The sequence below is a fragment of the Chelmon rostratus genome, chromosome 6, assembly GCF_017976325.1.
Source record: "Chelmon rostratus isolate fCheRos1 chromosome 6, fCheRos1.pri, whole genome shotgun sequence".
Classification (NCBI taxonomy): Eukaryota; Metazoa; Chordata; class Actinopteri; order Chaetodontiformes; family Chaetodontidae; genus Chelmon; species Chelmon rostratus.
In genome coordinates this window covers 24450776-24472399 of record NC_055663.1, presented here as the reverse complement: position 1 = coordinate 24472399, position 21624 = coordinate 24450776, and the positions used below count along the sequence as shown (strand labels likewise).

The following is a 21624-nucleotide window of genomic DNA, read 5'->3' as shown; positions in this document are numbered from 1 at the left end:
TTAGTTTTGGTCTTTTCATGGGATGTGTTGACAATTAAAAATTATTGAATATTGCCTTCTTGTCTTATCATTTAAGATTGATTGTGAATACTGTTAAATCTGACTGAACAGATAGTATGGTGCAAAATCTGCCTGCATTTTCTCTGCGATGCAGGGAGTATGCAACCACTGCTGTGTCCCATTGTGAATAAATAGAGTTTTATTGTCTCCTTGTGCAACAATTTTTCCAGTGTTTTGGTCTGGACAGGACAACAAGGCGCTCAGTGTTCTGACGGGACGCAGCTGAGACATCAAGTGTTGGTGCTGCGAGGCCTGAGGAATCTGTTTCTGTCCCCTCAAGGATTTGGAGGAAGGTTCTGATGTCCTGAATACACACAGACATCCTCTTCCTCCCTCCCTCTCACAGCTCTCAGAGCATGTCACCAGCATAATGCTGCAGACCTCTTCTCCCCTCCTCCTTGTTCCAGATATGGCTGAGGAGCAAGCTGGTTGCCGTAGCAACCACTTCACAGAGGCAATGGGGGCTCCGATTCGGGAGGGAAGGGGCTTTGTGGGTAAGGGAAAACAGATCTCCACAGCGCTGCAGAATGCACGGCCACGCACAAAACACGGGTTCCTTGGATAAAAAGGTGGTTGCATAGTGAAAAACTGTTTAGTGGGGTAAAAATGTCTATTAAATGATGATGAAGATGCCTTAGCCCACAGTGTTTAGCACAATGTGTGTAGAAGATACACTGAGATGCCAATGAGTGTCCAATCAGTGGCCTTGAAACAGTACAGATGTTTTACGCAAAGTGCTGTGTAGTGCAATACTGGTTTCTGTACCCACACATTAATCACAGCTCCACTGACAGTCAGCCTTCCTCCAACCCCATTTGGTCCCTAAATTATTCCCATCTAATTCTGCCATTCCCGACTCAAACGTACGTTTACAGTAAACGGTGGCAGCTCTGCTTTAAAGGATTAGCCTCACAGCTCGCCAGTCAGCTGTGTTTGAGCTACATGAGGGGAGATTAGGGGACATTCTGGGTCGTTGCTGAAAGAAACTGGTCTCTTTAGGAAGTGAGGTTTATAAAAATGAAGAGGACTTTCCACACTAACATACATTGTTTTACATCAGGCATCTCAAATCGGTTCCATAAAGGGCCGCGTGGCTGCAAGTTTTCATTCCAACCAAGGAGGAACACACCAGGCTGGAATCAATTAATCAGCTGATCTCAGTCTTCAGCTGATAACTAAGTGATCCCTTGATGTTGATTGGTTGGCCTGATGTGCTCTTCCTGGGTTGGAATGAAAACCTGCAGCCACGCGGCCCTTTATGGAACCGTTTTGAGATGCCTGTTTTAGATAGTGGAGCTTCATTTGGAGTTAAGTCATCAGTGAATAAATTGTCATGTAAACTTTTAACCTAAGCAAGAAATACACTGAAATTTCAAAATATGGCTTGGAAGGTAAACTGGGCAGGCTGATGGAGACTAAATGCACACTGAATAACAAGAACTCCATACTGCTATATGGTCAGATATTACACTACTTTTTTCTTCATGTGGACCATTCTTTGCACAACCTGATCAGAAGTTTGAATCTGTCTCTGAGTAGTGTTGAACACTCACAGTTTTTATATTCTACATACAATAATCTTTTACCCAAAATAAGATCACAGAGCTCTTTCAATAGCGGCAGGTGTTCTGTGTCTTTAGGAGAACTGTGACACAAAAGAAATTTTGAGGTTTTCTTATGCAAATCTAAAATATCTCCTGATTTTGGTCCTAATTTCATTGCTTTTATATCTTTAAGATTTTCAAGGTTTTCACTATTAGTTTCTAACCATCTTCTTCAAATATGGCAACGTAAGCAAGTTTGAAGTCACATGGGTACACGGCAGCGTTTTGGCAGAGAAGCATGAATCTAATGAAAAAGTGATGAAGGCCTAAGCTCATAAGAAAATATTGCTGAGAGACACTTTAACAAGTTACAGAGGGGAGGTGTCAGCTTTTGTAAGACTCAGACTTGGTTTCTCACTGGGCATCAGAGTAACATTTAAATGTACAGGCTGGAATTGAGTATGTCTCATAGAAATGTTTTATAATATATTGAGTGTAGTTACATGGATACTTAATACTAAAATCTATGAGGAATACCTTTAAGGTAGAACTTACTGGTGTTACTTACCTACCGAGGTGTTGTATGATACCTGTGTGCATTTATATGACACTGATGAAATGTTAATTTTAAAAGAACTTATATTAGTATGGACAGAGTATTGTATACCAGTGATTATAGTGTCGGAGAGCTCCCTCTGTTGGCATCGTAGTATAACTGCAGCTTTACAAAGAAGGAAAATGTTTATTATATCCTGTGTACAGTATTTGACTGTGTTAATGAATATGAAGTCTAAATTTGCCTCTATGACTTCATTAATAAGAACTGAGAATAAAAATGGAATGTGCTTGAGGGGCTTTGCAATGAAAGTCCGACAACTTTCCATTCACATGAGCAGATTTAAACATTATTTAATCAGGTCGTTTCTAGATTGAGACTTGAGAACAAGACACACAGCTGGCAAACGATTAATGAGAACAGTCAGAAGTGTCATAAAAAACATCATACGCACTTGAATTACCAGCATTATACTGCTACTATCATTATTTAACACATGATTTTATTGCACACACATTTTATTCCCACCAAATATCGTGACCGTGGAGCTTCACCTGATATTGATTTCATCTATTGTCAGAAATTAAGATTTTAATGATATTTATTGGGACTACAAGGAATTAAAGAATAAATATTTTCCCACTATGCACCCTTTTGTCTCCAGCTGACTACAGGTGGCAGCTTCAGCTCTCCTCTGCTGGAATACTTCCTGACCTCTAATCCTCTGTGTATCAGTTAATTTGTGGCAACTCTAAAGAATCACATATTAATTTAGGAATATCCATCATCTGAACACAATATAAGCTAAAATAATAATATCATTACAACTAGATTTTTACACAGGGCCCCTCTACAAGACAGGACCTCCTGATTTTCTAATAATGCAGGACTTACCTCAGTTGAGACTGGACTTACTGTAAGTGACCAACCAACTTGACCCAGACTGTGCTTGTTTTTCATCATCTCAGAGCACAAGTATGTTGCTGTAATGACAACAGTTTGTTTACCTGTTGTTTAGTGAGTGCTTGACCTTCACAATAATTTACTGTTGCAGCCACAAAACAGCAACAGAGAAGACATACAGTCCCCCTGAGGCTGTCAGTGAATGACAGAAAATGGACAGACACAGCATCGACAGAAAACAAACTTCAGGTCATGACAGTTACTATCTGTCCATCTATCTATCTAGCACACTAAATCCTGGGGGCTTAGCGTTTCTACAGCATGTACGTGGCACAATGACCTGCAGATCAACATGGTGATCTGTGTGTTTCACCTTCCAATATAAACTTGTTCCATGATGTTCTGTGGTTCCACGAATTACATTTGCACATTTAAAAAAAAGTTTTAAAAGAAAGTCAAACTATGGTTCACAGGAAGCAGTTATCATCCTAGTTAGAATTTCTATTTAACTTAAGAATTTCTTTATTTTGTTTGTCTTGGGGTGATTAAATTGATGAAGGTATAGGCAGTCGCAGTCAACTGGACATGCTTAACGTCCTGCATCTCTCATTTTGGTTATACTGCACTTTTCTTTAATGTGTAACTACTGACTAATGTCGATAAACCAAAGAGGTCTCTGGGGACATACTCTGGGGTGATCTTTTCTGACAAATATTTCATCACTGCAACGGTATTTTGGTGCCTAAGAAGAAAGTGACCTGGTCTCTTTTTTACCTGTCATATTAATCAACAAAACTTTTTGTTAAAGACACATTATGAGTTGTTTGCCGGTCATTAAAAAGCCATGACTTCAAGCAGTCAAATATTAACATAATCACTTCCGCGCGTGAGAGAGGAGTTTTGATTATGTAGAGTTGTGATTGGTTCGGAGAGAACAAATGCTCGTTTGCCTGCTTGTCATTGGGTGGCAGAAGCAGAGTGATGCTGTTAGTAGACCAATGGGAGGCTGCCACACTGTGGTTAGGAGAGGTCCCGGAGCTGCCTGCCTGCTCGTCTTAACCGCCTCCATCCCTTTCTCTTTCTCTATCGACTGGTCTGCGTTTGGCCCTGTCAGATGAGCTAGCAGCTTTGGCTTTCACGTCGCCGAAGTGCAGAAGAGGGGGCTGCCACGGACACAATTTGCAATTCAAACTTTTTTTTGTTTAACAAAAAGTGAAGAAGACTGTTAGCGAGTGCGGTGTGCGATGTTGAGGCTAATCTTTTTGGCCGCTCTCGCTGGGTTCACCCGGGCCAGTGATGTGCTTGAGTACACTGATGATGATTTCGAAAGCAAAATCGGAGACCATGGACTCGCTCTTGTGGAATTTTTCGCCCCTTGGTGAGTCTCTTCACGCTACGTGCAGAGGATTTGAGCAATTATACTGTTTTGTAGACGTCTAAATTTGCTAATGCTAGCGTACTTGCTTCGCGGTGAGCAGTTTAGCCATCTGACGTTTACTTGCAGAATTTATAACACTGTGAATGTATATTGAAGGCATTTCATTCGTTGTATAATTTGTAAACTGGACCTCTGTTTGCCAGTAACAGAGTTGGTAGTGTCAACCTGTATTGGGCTTATTGGCTAATGACCGAACAATTAGCATGTTAGCTAATCGAAAGGTGTAACGTTGAGCCAGTTTGCTGTAATGGAACGTTTTTTAAGCGGACCAATGGTTGAAAAAGCTGCCGTAGTTTGCCTGTACTACAAACTGTAAAAATGTAGGACAATTAGTTATGGTTTGTATTTATAACTGCTCCGAATCCAGTTCAATGGAAACTACGTACGAATGAGGCTATGAGGAAGTTAGGGGCGTGCCTTTTCAATGTTGTAACGTTCTGATTGGACAGGGAAGTTTTGGTGTCCACTTCTAATTGGGCCAGAGGAACTGTGACGTGGTTCTCCGGTGCCGTACTTGAAAACAAAAGTTAACGATGACAGTATTTAATTAAACATCGACGTTAAACACTTTATAGAGCGTTTTGTTCTATACTGTGCGGTGACGTCATTTTAAAAAAATGTCAAAAGTTCGCTGGTTCTAGTCCATCGGTTATAAATATTCGCTCATTTTCTTAGTTGTAGCTCAAAATGATTTGGCTTTGGTTTACTGCACAGAAAAAAATAAATGTTTATATGCCAACAAGGGCTTTGGGAAATTGTGATAAACATTTATTATTATTTTGCGGATATTTCATGGGCCAAGCAATTGATCAAATCTCCAACAGAGTAAACAGTAATTAAAATAAGTTAGATTCATCCCTAATACTGTTCAGCTAATTTACATTACATGATTTTTAAGCTTTTTGTATTTTACAAACCTCATTCAACTACCTCATATGTATCAAATTCCTCACAGTGAAATCACCCTCTCCCTCATCTCCCTCAGGATCTTTGCCAAGTTGAAACCTGAATACAACTTAAGTGTAACTTGTTCCTCTGTATGACTGATCCTCTCTCCATTAGGTGTGGCCATTGTAAACGGCTAGCACCTGAGTACGAGGCAGCCGCCACACGTCTGAAAGGCACCGTCCCCCTGGTCAAGGTATTGCATAACGCAGTTCACTTCTTAACTCTGTCCACTTAAGCATGGCTTAATGCACTCTGTACTGTCATCCTATGTGCACCTGTTTAGAAAGTGAATGATTTTCTTTCCCCTTAGGTTGACTGCACATCTAACAGCAACACATGCAGCAAATATGGTGTCAGTGGCTACCCTACTCTGAAGATCTTCAGGGATGGAGAAGAGTCTGGTCCCTATGATGGTCCCAGAACTGCAGGTATTTGCCTGTGATTTGATTTATTTATGTGTATAATGGTTAAAAATGTCTTGAAGGTTCATATTAGCTCATTTCTGTCACTCATGGTCATCTTTGTGTTTTCTCTTTCTCACTGTGTTGTTTCTCTTGCTCTCTGTAGATGGGATAGTCAGTTTCCTTAAGAAGCAGGCTGGACCAGCTTCTGTTGAGCTCAAGGCTGATGCAGACTTGCAGAAGTTCATCTCAGACCAAGACGCAAGTGTTGTTGGTGAGTTGCTGTTGGAATGTCAGTCATTGCCTTGCAAGCGATTTCTTAGTTTTCTCAGTCCCTTAGCAGCTATGTAAATAAGCATTGGATGTTAACTTGAGCCAGTTTTTGTGTCAAATTTGACTGCAGCGTAAAGCCACTGTCACACAAAAAGGATCATAGTTCAGACGTCATTGCAATGCAGTATTTTGCTGGCAAAGTTGGAGAAATTCAGAAACTATAGGACCATGCTCATTGCATCCTGATCTGAACATGACTTATCTTTCTTTCTCAGGGTTCTTTGCTGATGACAAGAGCACAGCACAGGCAGAGTTCCTGAAGGCAGCCAGTGCCCTGAGGGACAATTACCGCTTTGCCCACACCAACTCTGAGGCTCTCCTCCAGAGCCACGGCGTTGATGGAGAGTAAGTAGCTCTTTCTGCCGTTGGCCTACTCGGATATTTGCAAATAAGTCAAAATATGTGGTTCCTTACACATTTGATATCACTAGTGTAGCTGCTGTTGGTTTAGATTATAGCGACATTTCCTGTTTCGTTTAACAGGGGAGTCATCCTGTTCCGCCCACCACGACTCAGCAACAAGTTCGAAGACAGCTCCGTTAAATTCAGCGAGGAGAAATTCACCAGCAACAAAATCAAGAGGTTCATCCAGGACAACATGTGAGTATCATTGCAATCCATGCCCCATCATCTGACAGTGTCCATATGCCTTGTTAGGCAGTAGAGATAGTGGCTCCTTTAATTTGCCAAGCACAATAAATTTACAGTTGTCGCTTTTTTTGCTGCAGTGGTAAAACATACAATCATCTTGCAGAGTAATAGCATCCATTTATACTCATGCATTCTTTTGCACTTTTCAGATGTAACTAACGGTATTTGGAACTTGTGATGAACAAATGCTGCATGCTGAGTGTTTACAGATCATTGTTGCTGGATCATCCTCTAAGGAGCAGACTGAATCTGCAGTTAAAACTAGACAATCAGGGTGGTGCTCCTGCATTTGTTTGAGTCATCACAATTAAAAGATAGATCATTATCTTCAAACTCAGTATGATAAAATATTACAAATGGAGACATGTGGGTACTTGTGAGTACGACTAGGACGCCTGTTAACCTTTCCTAGTCATGTTTGGTCAGTTGATGTGGCCAGACTATTCAATAGGTTTTTCTTAGTTATTATTCACCAGTGATTTTTAAATACACATGCACATTTAGCCTGGACTTTATAAGTGTGAAACCACTAGCACACTATTTCCTGTGTAATATTTTTTTTCTCCCATTTTTGTTTTCATGTTGTTCTTAGGGGCCCCATTAGACCGTGCTAAAAAAGAGATGCAGTGATAAAGTGTTTCCATATCATTGCATTCTAATATTTTTTTTTAGGAGTTGTAAAAGTGAATTCACGTTGCAGTGTTTTCTGTGTATTTTGCCCAGTATATGCGATAGGTGGTTTTACTTTTATATCAAACATGTTTAACTAAAACAAAAAAGATACAATATTTGTACACGTATCTCATCTGTGGTTTAACAGTGTTCACACACAGTCGTTTTTTTTTTTTTTTTGTCCACACTTTTTTTTTTTTGTCCACACGTCTCAAAATACCCCAATTTTTTTTTTTTTGTTTTTTTTTTTTAAACTGTAGTCCAGCCTCACCTCTTGTGTAAAGTCAAACTGCAAAACATTGAACACCAGTATGTCTCATACATATGTGACACATGTGTTTTCTCATCAACGCAGCTTTGGAATCTGTCCCCACATGACGGACGACAACAAAGACCAGCTGAGGGGGAAAGACCTGCTGGTGGCCTATTATGATGTTGATTATGACAAGAACCCCAAAGGTTCCAACTACTGGAGGAACAGGTTGGTGTCTGTCAGCTCTCCACAGGTTTTTTTGTTTGTTTTTTTTTAACCTCAGCACCACACAGGGCTGTTGAGTCTCTTAGTTTGAACTTAAATATTAGTCTTCTTGTGTGTTGTTTTTTTAATTTATTTTTTTAAAGAAACAAAAAATCACAAGAACAAGCTATGCATTTCCTCTGTGGCAGTTGACTACACTCTAAGAACCAATATTGAAATGAAAGCTTGCTTCTCTGTTCACTTTCCCCTCATGAGATGCTACTTACATCTTCATTTTCAAAAGCATGGCTTTAAAAACTGACCAAACAAACATTTTACAGGGTGATGAAGGTGGCCAAGGAGTTCCTGGATCAGGGCAAGAAGCTGAACTTTGCCGTGGCCAGCAAGAACACGTTCAGCCAAGAGGTGTCTGAGTTCGGCCTGGATGGCAGCTCAGGAGAACTGCCTCTGGTGACCATCCGCACCGCCAAGGGAGACAAATACGCCATGGCCGAGGAGTTCTCGTAAGTCACATGTTCATCTTTGTTGCTGCAAGTGCATTTCTAACATCAAAATGTTCCGCACATGGTGTATATATATCATGGGTCTTTAATTATGCACACACCCTTTGCTTGGATAGCTAGTTGACTTTAAAAGTAGGGCTGGGATGATATGCTTATCTCCTGATTAGATACTTTCAGGATACTTGGGTGTTGATTCAATATGTTTTGCGATGGGATATCACAATTTATTGCTTTGCTTTTTTTAACACTAGACGATGGGAAAAAGTTGAATCATACACTTCTAGAGACTGTATTTCCTAAAACAATGCACATCACATGCCAGCCAGTCTTTTTGAGGTTCATATCAGCAGCATTATTGCTATATCGTATATAAAAGTGGTAAATAAAGTACTTTTTGAAGTAAACTCCTACATTTAGCTCTTCCTGCTCATCAAGCTACTGCCATTAGAAAACAATAAATAAAAAAAGATGTCAGGCCAAAGTCAACAGAGCCCATGAAAACTGCACGCACAGTTCTTTCTGGCACGCATGTCTTCACATAGCTGTGGCTGTATTTTTAAACCCATTCTGAATTTTGAGTTTGAGTTTTAATCATTTGAGGCTGCTGTAGCTGGTCAGTGTTAAGGCTGCAGAGTAGCAGGTTGAGTTAGCAATGTGAGGTCAGCAGATATTGGCTCATTTCCACAGTGCTGAGGCTTCCATTCCTACTGAAAACTTCAATATATTGGTTCTGCGTCTGTGTTTCTATACTGGTTGCTTGAAGAACTTCTGTTTTTGTTCTAACAGTCGTGACGGAAAAGCTCTGCAGCGTTTCCTGCAGGACTACTTTGACGGCAAGCTGAAGCGCTACCTCAAATCAGAGCCCATCCCAGAGACCAACGACGGACCTGTGAAGGTGAGATGAATCCTCCAGAAAGTTTCTCCATTTCTACTTAACGTGTGCTCTGTATTTTGTGTTAATTTATTCTCAGTGTGACGTCTTGGTTTTCCTGGAAAGTGTTTTTGCATGTTGCTTCCACATTTTCCTACTTCATGTGTAATATTTACACTCCTGCTGTGTAAAACCTGATGAAGGTTAATAGTTGTAAGGAAAAGCAAAATAAAACTAAAGCTTGGTATAACTTCAAATGCTTTGAAAATCTACTCAAACAAAAACTCGTACTATTAAAACTAAACAAGTAATCACAGACAATGAAGCCTTAATCCAAACAGTTATGGTGTGTTTTAATAATACAGGTTTTGTACTGCGGTTTTAAGATAGTAAATGAGTTGTGAAAAGTTGAATGCAGTGTATACGCGTAGTAACTGGTTGGCTTAGTGACTATTATATATACATAAAGCATTTAATAGTAATAATGCTTCACATTTTTATACAGCTGATTATTGTCCAGGATCACATGCTGTGCTTGTTAAAAGCCCACAAGGAGTAAACTTGTGACATCTCTCATTTGCATTCAGGTTGTGGTGGCCGAGAACTTCGACTCCATCGTCAACGACAACAGCAAAGACGTTCTGATCGAGTTCTACGCTCCATGGTGTGGACACTGCAAGAACCTGGAGCCCAAATTCAATGAGCTGGGAGAGAAGGTGAGGGAACAGGCTTCTAACTGGATACATAAAGTTCTTTCTTATCTTATCTAATACTGTTGCAGTATTTACCAGATTAAGATAATCATCTAAGTTAAAGTGTTTTAATAACCTTATCCAAAGAATGGCTTGAAGTGAAGTGTTTGCTTCAACATTTGCATAAAGATATTAGAAGAAACCAGATCAAACATCAACAAAAAACTTGACAGAGGGAATCTGGTGCTGTCTGTCTTTGATTTCAGTTCTGTACTTCTGTGTGTAAAAAAAAAAAATTAGCAGTTGTTTTACAGTCAATAGAAACCACATTGTGCTAGTACAGTTTTATTAGTGTTAAGTCAGAGGTTGTATTTGTTGTTGTCTGTCTTGCATTGGTCCAACCAGAAAGAAGGACCAGACAAAACCTACAGACTGTCTAGAGGTTGATTTTGTGAACTAGCTTGCAAACAGTCAACGGTTTCTCTCCTCTCCTCTGCTCTTGCAGCTCGCTGACGATCCCAACGTTGTCATTGCCAAGATGGATGCCACAGCCAACGATGTGCCATCTCCATATGAAGTCAGCGGGTGAGTCATTGGTTGCCTCGATCTAACATTCAGGCTTCCCATAAGGGTCCAGTGTGGAGGATTTAGTGGCATCTAGTGGTGAGGTTGCAGATTGCAGCCAACTGAACAACCCTTGCCTCACCCCTCCCCGGCGGTGGTGGCTAAAAATGCAGAAAAAAGGCACAATCTAAAGTGTTTGATTTGTCTGTTCTGGACTACCATGGAAACATGGTGGACTCTGTAGATACTTTAATACGTCACCTGACAGAGATACAAAAACGAGATATGTCCCAGTAATTGCTGAGAAATCTTAAGAAAAAAATAAACTGATCACTCTCCTCGACCTTTCCTTTTCCAGTTTCCCCACACTGTACTTTGCCCCGGCTGGACGGAAGATGAACCCAAAGAAATACGAGGTGAGCGTCTGCTTGAGCGGCCGTTAATACACGGTACAGTCATGTTTGTATCCGCCCTGCTAATTGTCCCGTCTCACCGCTCATTTCTCAGGGAGGTCGCGAGGTGAGCGACTTCATCTCTTACCTGAAGAGAGAGGCCACCAACCCCTTGGTGATGCAGGAGGAGTCCAAGAAGAAGAAGAAGAAGAAGAAGGATGACGATGACAAGATAGAGCTATAAAAGCCCCAAGCAGGAACTCAACACCCCCCCCCACAACAGGAGGAGGAGGATTGGGGAAATCCATGCAAAGAAAGAACTAAATTTTATTCCACTCTCTTAGTGAACTACCGAATGCTCTGAAGCCGAGTCGAAAAGATGCGGCGCCCCCTTTAGGTCCTCCGCTGCTCTGGGAAAACTGTTGAAGGTGGAGAGGTGGTGGCCAGGGCCTGTCTGATGTTTAAAAACAAAAACAAATTTTTAGGGAAGAGGGGACAGCTTTTGACAAATTGAGATTTTTATTTTCCCTGGCCTGTGCCACACCTCAGGCTGATGCACTTTGGTTTGACACCAGTCATCTGTTGGTTTTTGTTGTCGTCACAGGGGAAAGTGGTAATGGTGAATTCCTTTTTCTTTTCTTTTTTTTGTTTTTGTTACATGTCTTTGTTTTTGTACATTTGGAAGGATTGTGAAATAAAAAGGCCCACAAAACCAAAGCAAACTGTATGATCTCATTCATGAACATCAATGCCAGTTTAAACTTAATGATTATTGTAATCTTTTCTTTGTAATTCACAATATTGTATTAAGTCATTGCATTTAATGACTAAGATACATCTAGGACACATATCAGTTAATGTGCAAATTTAAATTAATTGGTTAATCATTATGGCTTGTCAATGTCAGAATGGTAACAAGTGTCCAGAAGATCCCCGAGTCCAAGTCAAGCAAAACTTAAAAGATATTCAATTTATTCAAAAATGGTGATAATTATTTTTCTGTTGTTTTTATCACAGACAAAGCAATTTAGTACTTCAGTCATATAAACTGGGTCACGTGGCTGTGAAAACTGGATTAATATTAATTTGGTTCTGTTGCTCTGTAAGCAAATTGGGATCAAAGGGGGAAAAATGTAGTTATTCCCATCATAGAAACTGCAGAAAGGTGTGCAGCTGATTTTGTACAGTGTTACACATGTCACTCAGTACAATAAGGCCTTTTTGTACAACATAATAAACTGCAGATTGATTGGACCAACATGTCCTGCTAAATGGCTAATTTCTCACATTTTGGAGCAGAATATATGGCTTTTTATAGAAACCAGTTTAAACTGGAGTATGTTATCCAGTAAGTCACAAATTGGCCTTTCTTTCATTATAGAGTTGTGGGTTTTTGGTGACAGGTGTTTCTGAATTTCTGTGAATGGAATTTGGCTACATGAACCTCGGGGATTTAATGGCCTTAGTTCGATCACTAAATATCGTTCATGTGTGACTTTTTCATGACACTATCAGAATTGGTTGAACAATGAAACGTTGCACCTGTGAAACAATTATTCTGGTAAGTAATACATCCAACCAGTAGGCGGCGATACCGCGTTTATACAGAAGCTGAATGTTTCCTGACAAAAAAATAAACGAAGAAGAGGAAGAGCCAATCAGAGTGAGCGCAAAGGAATTTTGCCCAGGCATGTCCCGACTCTACACGTGCTGCTTCAGAAGGTAACGTAGGAATTGTTCAATATTAGTAGTTTTAGTTAATATCTTAGCATTAATATTATGTGATAGTTGTCTTCGAGGAATGAAGTTTAGTGTCTTTGTTTGACATAGCTCTATACAGCTATATTAGCTAATGTCTGCTAAATGTCAGTTGGCGTTGCAGAACAGAACGTCAAACTCGTTTGACGTTTAGTTAGCCATGGCTATCGATAGTTAGCAGCAGAGGTGTCCACGCTGAAGCTTTAATGGCCAGTGCTCGACGTGGACAACTCAACGAGCACGTCTTTGTAAATAATCATAAGCTTTTTCTAGCGATACTTCGGTCACCCTTCACGGCCTACCTGACGAGTCAGTCAACCAAGTGTGCTGTGAACGAGCATTTGCTTGATGCATACAGCTAACATGTACTGGATTTACCATCGAGTCAAGTTATTCAGTACAAATTCAGGCAGGCGTTAAAGGCGCAGTTCATGTGCATAAAGTGTCGGAATTTTGAATGGAGTTTGGTTTCTGCACGACGGAACATTTGCCGTCTAATAATGTTTGTCTGACCCTTCCCACACTTTGATCGTTAACTTAAATAAGTAACTATGAAGTAGCTTATTTGATTGTTGAATTCAACAACCAAACAACGCGGTATCACAGTTTGTTGCGACAGAGTAGGCTGACTGTTGTGTGTTGCTGTCAATCACCTGCCCTTGGAAGTCGGTGATATTTCTGCATTGCCACGTCTGTGAAATCTGTGAAAGAGAGTTATAAAGGTTGCATCAGATCTCAGAATCAGTCTGTTTAATTGCCCAAATGTGCTCTTAGTAACATAGTCTACATTTTAGTCTGTTGGTCACATTGCATGTACACACACAGTGAGATAAGAAGCAAGGTTATGCAGCAGCCCCAGTGACAACGCTGCCCTTTTTTTTTGAGCAGATGTGTGGACTTCATCATGGTGATTGCCTACTGAATTTCCTTCGTAATGATAATCAGAGAGTCTTTGTGTTGTTTTGTTTCCTCAGAAATGAATCCAAGGCAGGCCTCAGTGGTTGAGGATGGCGGGTCTTCTCAGCAACTACCAGTATTCGTGCAAAAAATCCATGATGCTTTGTGCCATGGAGAATGCGAGAGCTAGGAAGAAATGCCAGAGAGAGATAATAACCAGCAAGAAGAGGAAAATAACAGACAACCACAACGACCCACTGGATGCATATATACTGGTCAAAAAAAGTAAAGGGAGCAGTGCAGACCAGGAAAGTCAAAGCACTCTGAACTCTGAAAACAAGAGCACTAACATATCTAAACCTGGACTCTCTGTGTCTGAGCCCAGAGCTTCGGACCACCACAGTTTAGTCACAGCCCTCAGAGACAGCTGGGAGGTGGACAGTGGTTTCTCCTCTGAGGCGAGTCCTCCGGCCAGTGGTCGGAGTTCGCCGTGCCTCAGCTCGTGCACGACCACGGTGGTGGCGCTGGACTGCGAGATGGTGGGGACGGGGCCCGGTGGGCGCTGCAGCGAGCTGGCGCGCTGCAGCATCCTGGACTATCACGGCAACGTATTGTATGATAAATATGTCAGACCGCGTCAGCCCGTCACAGACTACAGGACTCGATGGAGTGGCATCCGGAGTCATCACCTGCACAACGCCACACCCTTCACTCAAGCCAGGGAGGAGGTGAGGCCTGCTTCGCGTGTACAATGAATAAGTCGGTGTAGGCAATGATTATACATTTACATAATATTTAAGCTTGGGCAAAGGTGTAGTTAGTTACATTATTGACTTAGATGTCACAATATCAACACATAGAGTAATCACAATAATAACAGTCTGGTTCAAAAAATAATTCATATACAGATAGATCTCCAGCGATTAATCGATTAGTTGTCAACTATTAAATTAAGTGTCAACTATTTTCTAATCGGTTTGAGTCAAAATTCTCTGATTCTAGCCTTTAAATGTAATTATTTTCTAGTTTCTTAGCTCCTTTATGGCAATTAACTGAAAATCTTTGAGTCATTGACAAAATAATACATTTCATCTTGGGCTTTGGGAAACTTTCTGACATTTTATAAACCAAACAAGTAACCGATTAATTGAGGAAAAAAATCAACAGATTAATAACTGTTAAAATACTCGTTACTTGCAGCCCTGGGTGAAACTGCTGTTTGTTCATTCATATAGTGTAGCTTCAAAATGAACACATAAAATCAGCATACAGTTATCATTTTCTCTGCTGTGTCCAAAAGTGACAAAAGAGCATCAGAGTGCTTGTTCAGCATGCTTCTGTTGTCTTTGCTCCTAAGATTTCAAATTAAAGTGACCGTTGTTTACAGCAAGAAAGTGGTTGCAGTAGGTTTGCAGTGACGAAGCTGCAGGTTGCTGTCAGTCTTTGAATAGTATGTTGAGCTGAAATCCATCTGTGGGAATGTGACATTTTTAGCTTTTTGTTTATGCAAAACATCGCCTATAAAGTCTTATCACTTAAAAACAAAAGCACCAGTATGTTAATGTATTTATGTGGCTCTCACTTTGCTCCATATTAATCTTGCTGAGCTTTGAGCAGCCAAACACTTATGGAAATGCGATGATGATTAAACAGGCAGCACGTGAACGTACCAATCAGCTTCTCCTAATGAGGGCTCAGAAATACTGGCTGTGTTTAAAGATACCTGCTGTGCTGTCTCTAGATTTTAAACCATACATAAGACCTTGTGATATATGAACATGTTGAAGTGGTTTGAAGTGTCAGGTCAGTTTGAACTCAGTTTGTCTGACTCTCCAAATCATTCACCATCTGTCATACCAGGTGCATTTATATTTCTCCTCTTCTACGCTTGCGTGGCTTCTCTCCTGTAGGTCCTCAGTATACTTGAGGGCAAAGTGGTCGTCGGCCACTCCATCTACAACGACTTTGAGGCGTTGGACATGCTCCACCCGGGTCACATGGTCAGGGACACAAGTACGACGCGTCTACTCAGTCGCTTGGCTGGTTTCCCCCGCGAACGCTGCCCCTCCCTCAAAATCTTGGCCAGTAAGCTGCTGAACAGGAGGATCCAGGTGAGACGTCCTAAGTGTCAGAAGCATTTTCAGATTTCTTGTTTGTTTTTGTAGACAACTGTCCAGTTAAATTTATATTATCTCACAAATACTTAATACACATTTTTGAGATACCTTTAGCAGTTTCAATAAACCCTTAGTTATCACCAAGAGTTATTTTCTTGACAGCTTTTTTAGAGCTTGTGATCTGAATTTACATAATATTTGATTGATTGTGCTCCACTGACAGTAGCCTCAGCAGACCAGAGAGAGCTTTTTGACAAGTCATCGACACATTTGTTTGTTTTTGTTGAAAGCGTCAAGTTTACACACCACCTATGTACATAAAGGATACTATTTAGTGAAATTAAGGAATTTACCAAAAAATAAATGTGAGGAACTGATACACTGACACGGCCAGAATAATTGACTCATGTTATCAAATCACAGATGTATTGGTAGCAGCACATGTCGGCTACAAAAATACAATAAAATGTCTGATTTAATTTAGAAAGTGTCATAATGATGTTTGTCCAGCAGAGAGCGCTGACAGTGTTTCATCTGTGATATGTCCATGTCAGTGCTTGTCTTGGTTGTTAAATAACCAGATGTCAAATTGCTGTTAGAAATAGAATATTTATATGTTATGAGTTTTTTAACTTAATTAAAAAGCGCAGTTACACTGGAGTGCTGCTCTGCCTGTGGTAATATTTGATAACTCAGCTCCTTTATGCTTCCGCCAGCATGATTGTAATTTGGTCTATTGTCAAGCACGCTGACCCTGTCCGTGTTTTCCCGGCCAGGCGGGGAGGAGAGGTCACTGTTCGGTGGAGGACGCTCAGGCCGCCCTCGACCTCTACAAGCTGGTGGAGGGCGAGTGGGAGCAGGAGCTGCAGAACAAGCTGAGGGACGACGACGCTCCGCACGAGCCAAGCTTCGCCGCCTCAAACCACTACATGCAGGACGAGTACTGGCCAGATGATATCACAGCTGAGAGCCAATGAGAGGAGAGTATTTGTGATATATGCGACACACTTTGTGGGAAATACCTCAGCAGACACCTGTTACATGGTGATGTACAGTACACAGTCACTACAGCAGGTTCAGATAACTATAGATGCTGTAAATGAAAAACATGACAGTATATAAAGTGAAGAGAAGTGTAAGAAATAAATGTATTTTGGGGGAAGTGTGACCAGATTTCTGCATTGCCTCATAAAAGAAGATGTACTGTATCACTCTGGGGAAATTAACTTAATTGCTTGAATGAAAACACTTGCTAATGTATTACTTTTAAACATGTTTAACATGGTTGGAGTTCCTAACAGCATATATTTTGCTGTGATACCAGATACTTACCTGCAGAGTTGTTAGTGTTGAGAAACTTGATAATGTTTGTATTGTGACATTGGTGCTCTTAAAGTTATTAGTTATTAACTTATGAAAAGCAGAGTTTGGAGTTCTCTAACTGAATATGCTCTTACTTGAAAGGTGAAATTAACTATTAAGAGAACATGAGACTGAGACCACAGATAACCGCTATTTAAGAAAACACATTTTTTCAGTCGAGTTTGTTTTTTAAAATATAGAAATGAAAGTGGCTGCTCTGAGCCGCTCTGAAGTGGAACAATATGCAGCTTTTAAGATGTTTTCACTGTCTACAAGACAAAATGAAAACGTTTTTACAAGTTTAAACTGTTGCCGTCAGCTCAATGTTTGTGTCACCTTAATGTTTCGTGTTCTAACAGTTGTGTTGAATTGTAATGGTGTTATTTCATTACCTCTCATTGTAAGCTGCTCTCTGATGTCCTAATAAAAACACATCATGTTAAAATGAAACAGTCACTCTGTTTGTTTTCAGTGAGTGAACGTGAAAACTGAAGTATTTTAAAGTTTTCAAACAGACTTAATGTTACAGGGAACACTGAGGCTGAAGAGTGTTTTTGTACCTGAATGATGATGAATTGGACCACGTTTTTTATAATAAGGCTTAAAATGACTGAGTAAAAGGTGAAGGTTGTAGTAGTCAACCCACAGATGCAGTTCTCCCTCAGCTTTGCTTTTTAGGCCTAAACTTGACTGTTCAGGTTCACCCACGGCTCTCATAGCGTCATGTTCAGCCCCAGCAGGCAGCTGTTCATGGGAAAAGAAAGCTCTGTAAGATCTAAAAACTGACTGCACCGCCTGCAGATAGCAGCTAGCCAGAGGAACACAGTGGAGCTTTTAGCAGGAGTTGGTGGAGGCCAAAGACTGAGCTAAAAGGAGAGTGAATATTGGACTTGCGTTCATCAGGTGGATGCAAACATGACTCCAAATGAATGATGGTGAACCAAACCTGGTGGATCTGTTAACAGGCAACCGTTAACAAATTTGCCATGTGATGTTCAAAGTGTCTGCTGTCTCCAAGCGTACAAGTATTTAAAAATATTCAGAAATGTCAGTACAGTTTGCATTTAAATGATGAACTAGTTTTAAGCTTGAGTTACACTTTTAAACAGAGCACACATTGTGTCAAAAAGTGTTTTTTAAACTGATGATGATGAAGTCAGCTGTGATGTTTTACCTTGTGTATATTCTTTATGTTTGTACTCCTGTGGCCTTCATTATGACCCGAGGGTCCTGCTAATTACAAAGGAAAAACTCCAACTATGGCGTCACGGTCATCCTACTTGATCCAGTGCCTGGTCAGCATTAACAGCAGCATTGTTGGCAGCTGCTGGTAGCATTAACGGGTGAAACCACGGCTCTGTTAGCGTTGGGCAATGTTTTCGGGATCATCCAGACCAGCAGGTCAGAGTGTGTCACAAACACTGGATCAGGATGTAAAATCATCGAATGGCATCCAAATAGGGTACAAAATCCACTGTAGTAAAGGCTGGCTGACCCAAAAAAAGCACACTGCAGTGGGAAGGTAGAGTGCAGCACACAGTCTAACAAAAGCACGCATGTGAGTCATTGAGCTGAAATGCTGCACAGCTTTATGTCGCTGTTTAATGTGTGTTTGTGAGCATGACACTAGATTATGATGCATTGTGGGATATAATCTGACATAAACATGAAACACAGCGAGCTGCAGGTGGAGCTGTACATTTTGTTATGGCTCTGTGAATGGCTTTGTCTTTGTGCCTTCTTTCTTTCTCACTGAAACCCATGAACACGAACACACACACACACACACACACACACACACACACACACACACACACATCTAAAGCCTCAACTTGGCCCCACAGCTCAGGCTATAGGGAGAAAACAGAGCGGCATTGTTTGCCCAATCCATCTAATTTTGTTCCCCAAATCGCTTTATTGAGCAGATCAGGCCTGATTTAGCAGATTATTAGTCGGCTGCCTGCTCCTTCAGCGTTGCGTCATGAGGTGTGTTGGTGATGTTAGCGCTGCCAGGGTCAGAGAGAGGAAAAATGGCCAACTGCCAAAACATCTCAGATCACCACACAACAGAGGAACCGGCTGCAGCGATGAGTTCGTAGCCTGCCTGGAGAGGCAAGAGGAGGAAAACCTCAACAGGGCCTCACGTTCAGGCCAAAGAAGTTATGTCACATTTACAGAAATGTGATGTAATCAGGTGAAAACCTGTTTTTATTTTTTATTAAATACTGAAACAGGACCATGGTGGTCTGGGTGTCTGGATGCTGGCCTTGGAGCTGTGGTATCCCCAGCTCAGATCCAGCTGGGGACCTTGGTTGCAAAGAAGAAAATTACAAAAATTACAGAAATCAATGGCTGAAAACCCCACATTAAAATGACAAATAACCACTGATGCATCATCATCTCAGACAGACAGGAAGACTTCAAGGGCTTAAATGTTTGGGTTTGTCTGGCTCAAACAGACTCATCCTCTCTATAACTAGTTTTAAATGGGATCTAATGAGAATATGTTCAGCTGATCAGTGGCACCTGAACACCAGGATTGTAACTCAGGTTGTGTTTTGAAGATTACTCAGAAAATTTGTGCATGAAGGTCTATTTGAATCGTGGAAGGATCTGCCCTGATGAAGCACCAGGAAATAAACGGGCCCCGTCACCTCACCTCCTTTGCATCGGCCCCATAAGTCTTAAATTTAAGCCGCCGCTAATGTTTCCATTGTTTTTTAAATGTTTCTCAATAAGCCCTCATTTACACTTAACAAGCAAAAACCATAGCAACTACTATTTACTGTCCAGTGGCTCTTAATTAATTTGTTCTCTCACCGCTCAATTACTTGAGATTAAATCTAAACGAAGTGTTCTCAGAATTGATCACATTATATAAAGCTTCAGCTCCTAATGGTCACACACTGCACAGCACAGCTATCAAGCTGGCTGGCACGTGCACGCCGTCCGTATGTTCTGTGGGTTATGGTGTGTGTGTGTGAGACCTAATCTGATCACAGGGAACTGTGGATAGTTTAGAGTCCATGTTAACTGATATCAGTGCAGCCAAGTCTAAGTCCAAATCCCTGTGGCGAAGGCGGTGGTCGTGGCCTCACATGTGTAGATATTTCTGGTTTATGAAAACACAAGAGATGTGAAGTACATTTTGAAGCTTTCGTCCTCAGTCAGAATGATGGATTTCTAGTTTTGTGATTTGTGAGACTCTTTTTTTATAATATTTTTTGTTCCACAGGATTTAACAATACTTGATTTTTCTGCTGCGTTTCTCTTTTCTGCTGTTCTGTTCTCTTTGCTTTTAATTATCTTTCTCTTGTAGCAGTGTCGTGCTGCAACTCATGTTTAGTCTGCCAAATATTTTTTGATTTCTTGTTTGCAGTCTATGCAAAAAAAAATGGCCATCACAATTTCTCAGAGTCCAATTTGACATCTTCAAATTGTTTGATTTGTGTGACTCACAGCTGAGAAAGAGAAAAAGAGAAAAGCAGCAAATCCTCATGTTTTGGCTTTAAGGACGGGAGGGTTCATTGATTATCAAATAGTTTCCAACTTGTTGTCTGAATGAACTGAAGTCTGTTCATGCTGCACAGTGGGAGCTTGTGGACAAATCTGATGGCACAAACTCATGCACAACTCAAAAAATCTTGTTGTCGCTCTGAACTAAAACAGCCTTGGTGCTTAACACCTTTAACCACCGTCACCTGATGGAGTTTATGCTCAGTTTGCTACATGTGCATATTGTATAAAATGTGTTGTTATATCAGCATAATATCTCAAAAACCTCTAAAATGGCCATGGAATTTGGTGGATTAGATTCATTAATTAGATTTTGCTGCAAATCAGAATCTGGTATTGTATAAGTGATTAATTGAGTTTTTATTTACACATAGAGACATAGACTATATTATAAATTCCAGTCTTCCAGAATTCCAGAAATTGACTTCAATCCAAGACTAATCAAGGACAGAAGGGTCAGAAGGCTGCAGCTGTTGTTGTGAGATGATTCTGCTGCTGGTCCAGTTATAACATCATTACATTAGAACCAGACTGAACTCCCATTCATGCCTGTAAACATGTGAAACAGAGCATTTGAATACAGGCTCCCCCCTCTCCTCACCTGAGTGTGATCACGTTGCAGAACTCAAACTGGGAATCAGCGGCCACAATGGTCACTTTTCACTCCAAGTCTCCTCGGAATGCAATCAAATCCCCCCACCCCCTTAAACCGCCTCTTACTTAAGGTGTAAACTCAACATTACATCATCCAAAATGTGCACTGACCCTGCCTTTCATCGTGGGAGCACCTCCACCATTGGCCGAACGGCCTCACCATCACTTCCTCCCCCCTCGTTCCCACCCTCTGCCACTTTTATGCTGATTGAAAGGAAAAAGAAATCTGTCGGATGTAATCTGGTGTGACGCCACTAATCCCAACACTACAAATCATAGGTCCCGTCCTCCTCGCTCCACACAGACCCCTGCGA

At 40.9% G+C, this 21624-nt stretch overlaps 2 protein-coding genes across 2 annotated transcripts; both read left to right on the top strand.

The window, feature by feature from the left end:
* Window positions 1-4129: 4129 nt before the first annotated feature.
* pdia3 (protein disulfide isomerase family A, member 3) lies at window positions 4130-11723 on the top strand. Its single transcript, XM_041938764.1, has 13 exons — window positions 4130-4441; window positions 5564-5642; window positions 5760-5877; window positions 6017-6124; window positions 6399-6528; window positions 6667-6783; window positions 7862-7987; window positions 8305-8487; window positions 9274-9382; window positions 9946-10074; window positions 10556-10635; window positions 10973-11030; window positions 11122-11723. Exons 1-13 carry the CDS (start codon window positions 4308-4310, stop codon window positions 11248-11250), a joined length of 1500 nt encoding a protein of 499 aa, XP_041794698.1. The 5' UTR covers window positions 4130-4307; the 3' UTR covers window positions 11251-11723.
* A 972-nt stretch (window positions 11724-12695) lies between these two features.
* isg20 (interferon stimulated exonuclease gene) lies at window positions 12696-17565 on the top strand. Its single transcript, XM_041939375.1, has 4 exons — window positions 12696-12728; window positions 13739-14389; window positions 15572-15772; window positions 16555-17565. Exons 2-4 carry the CDS (start codon window positions 13772-13774, stop codon window positions 16753-16755), a joined length of 1020 nt encoding a protein of 339 aa, XP_041795309.1. The 5' UTR covers window positions 12696-12728; window positions 13739-13771; the 3' UTR covers window positions 16756-17565.
* Window positions 17566-21624: the final 4059 nt, after the last annotated feature.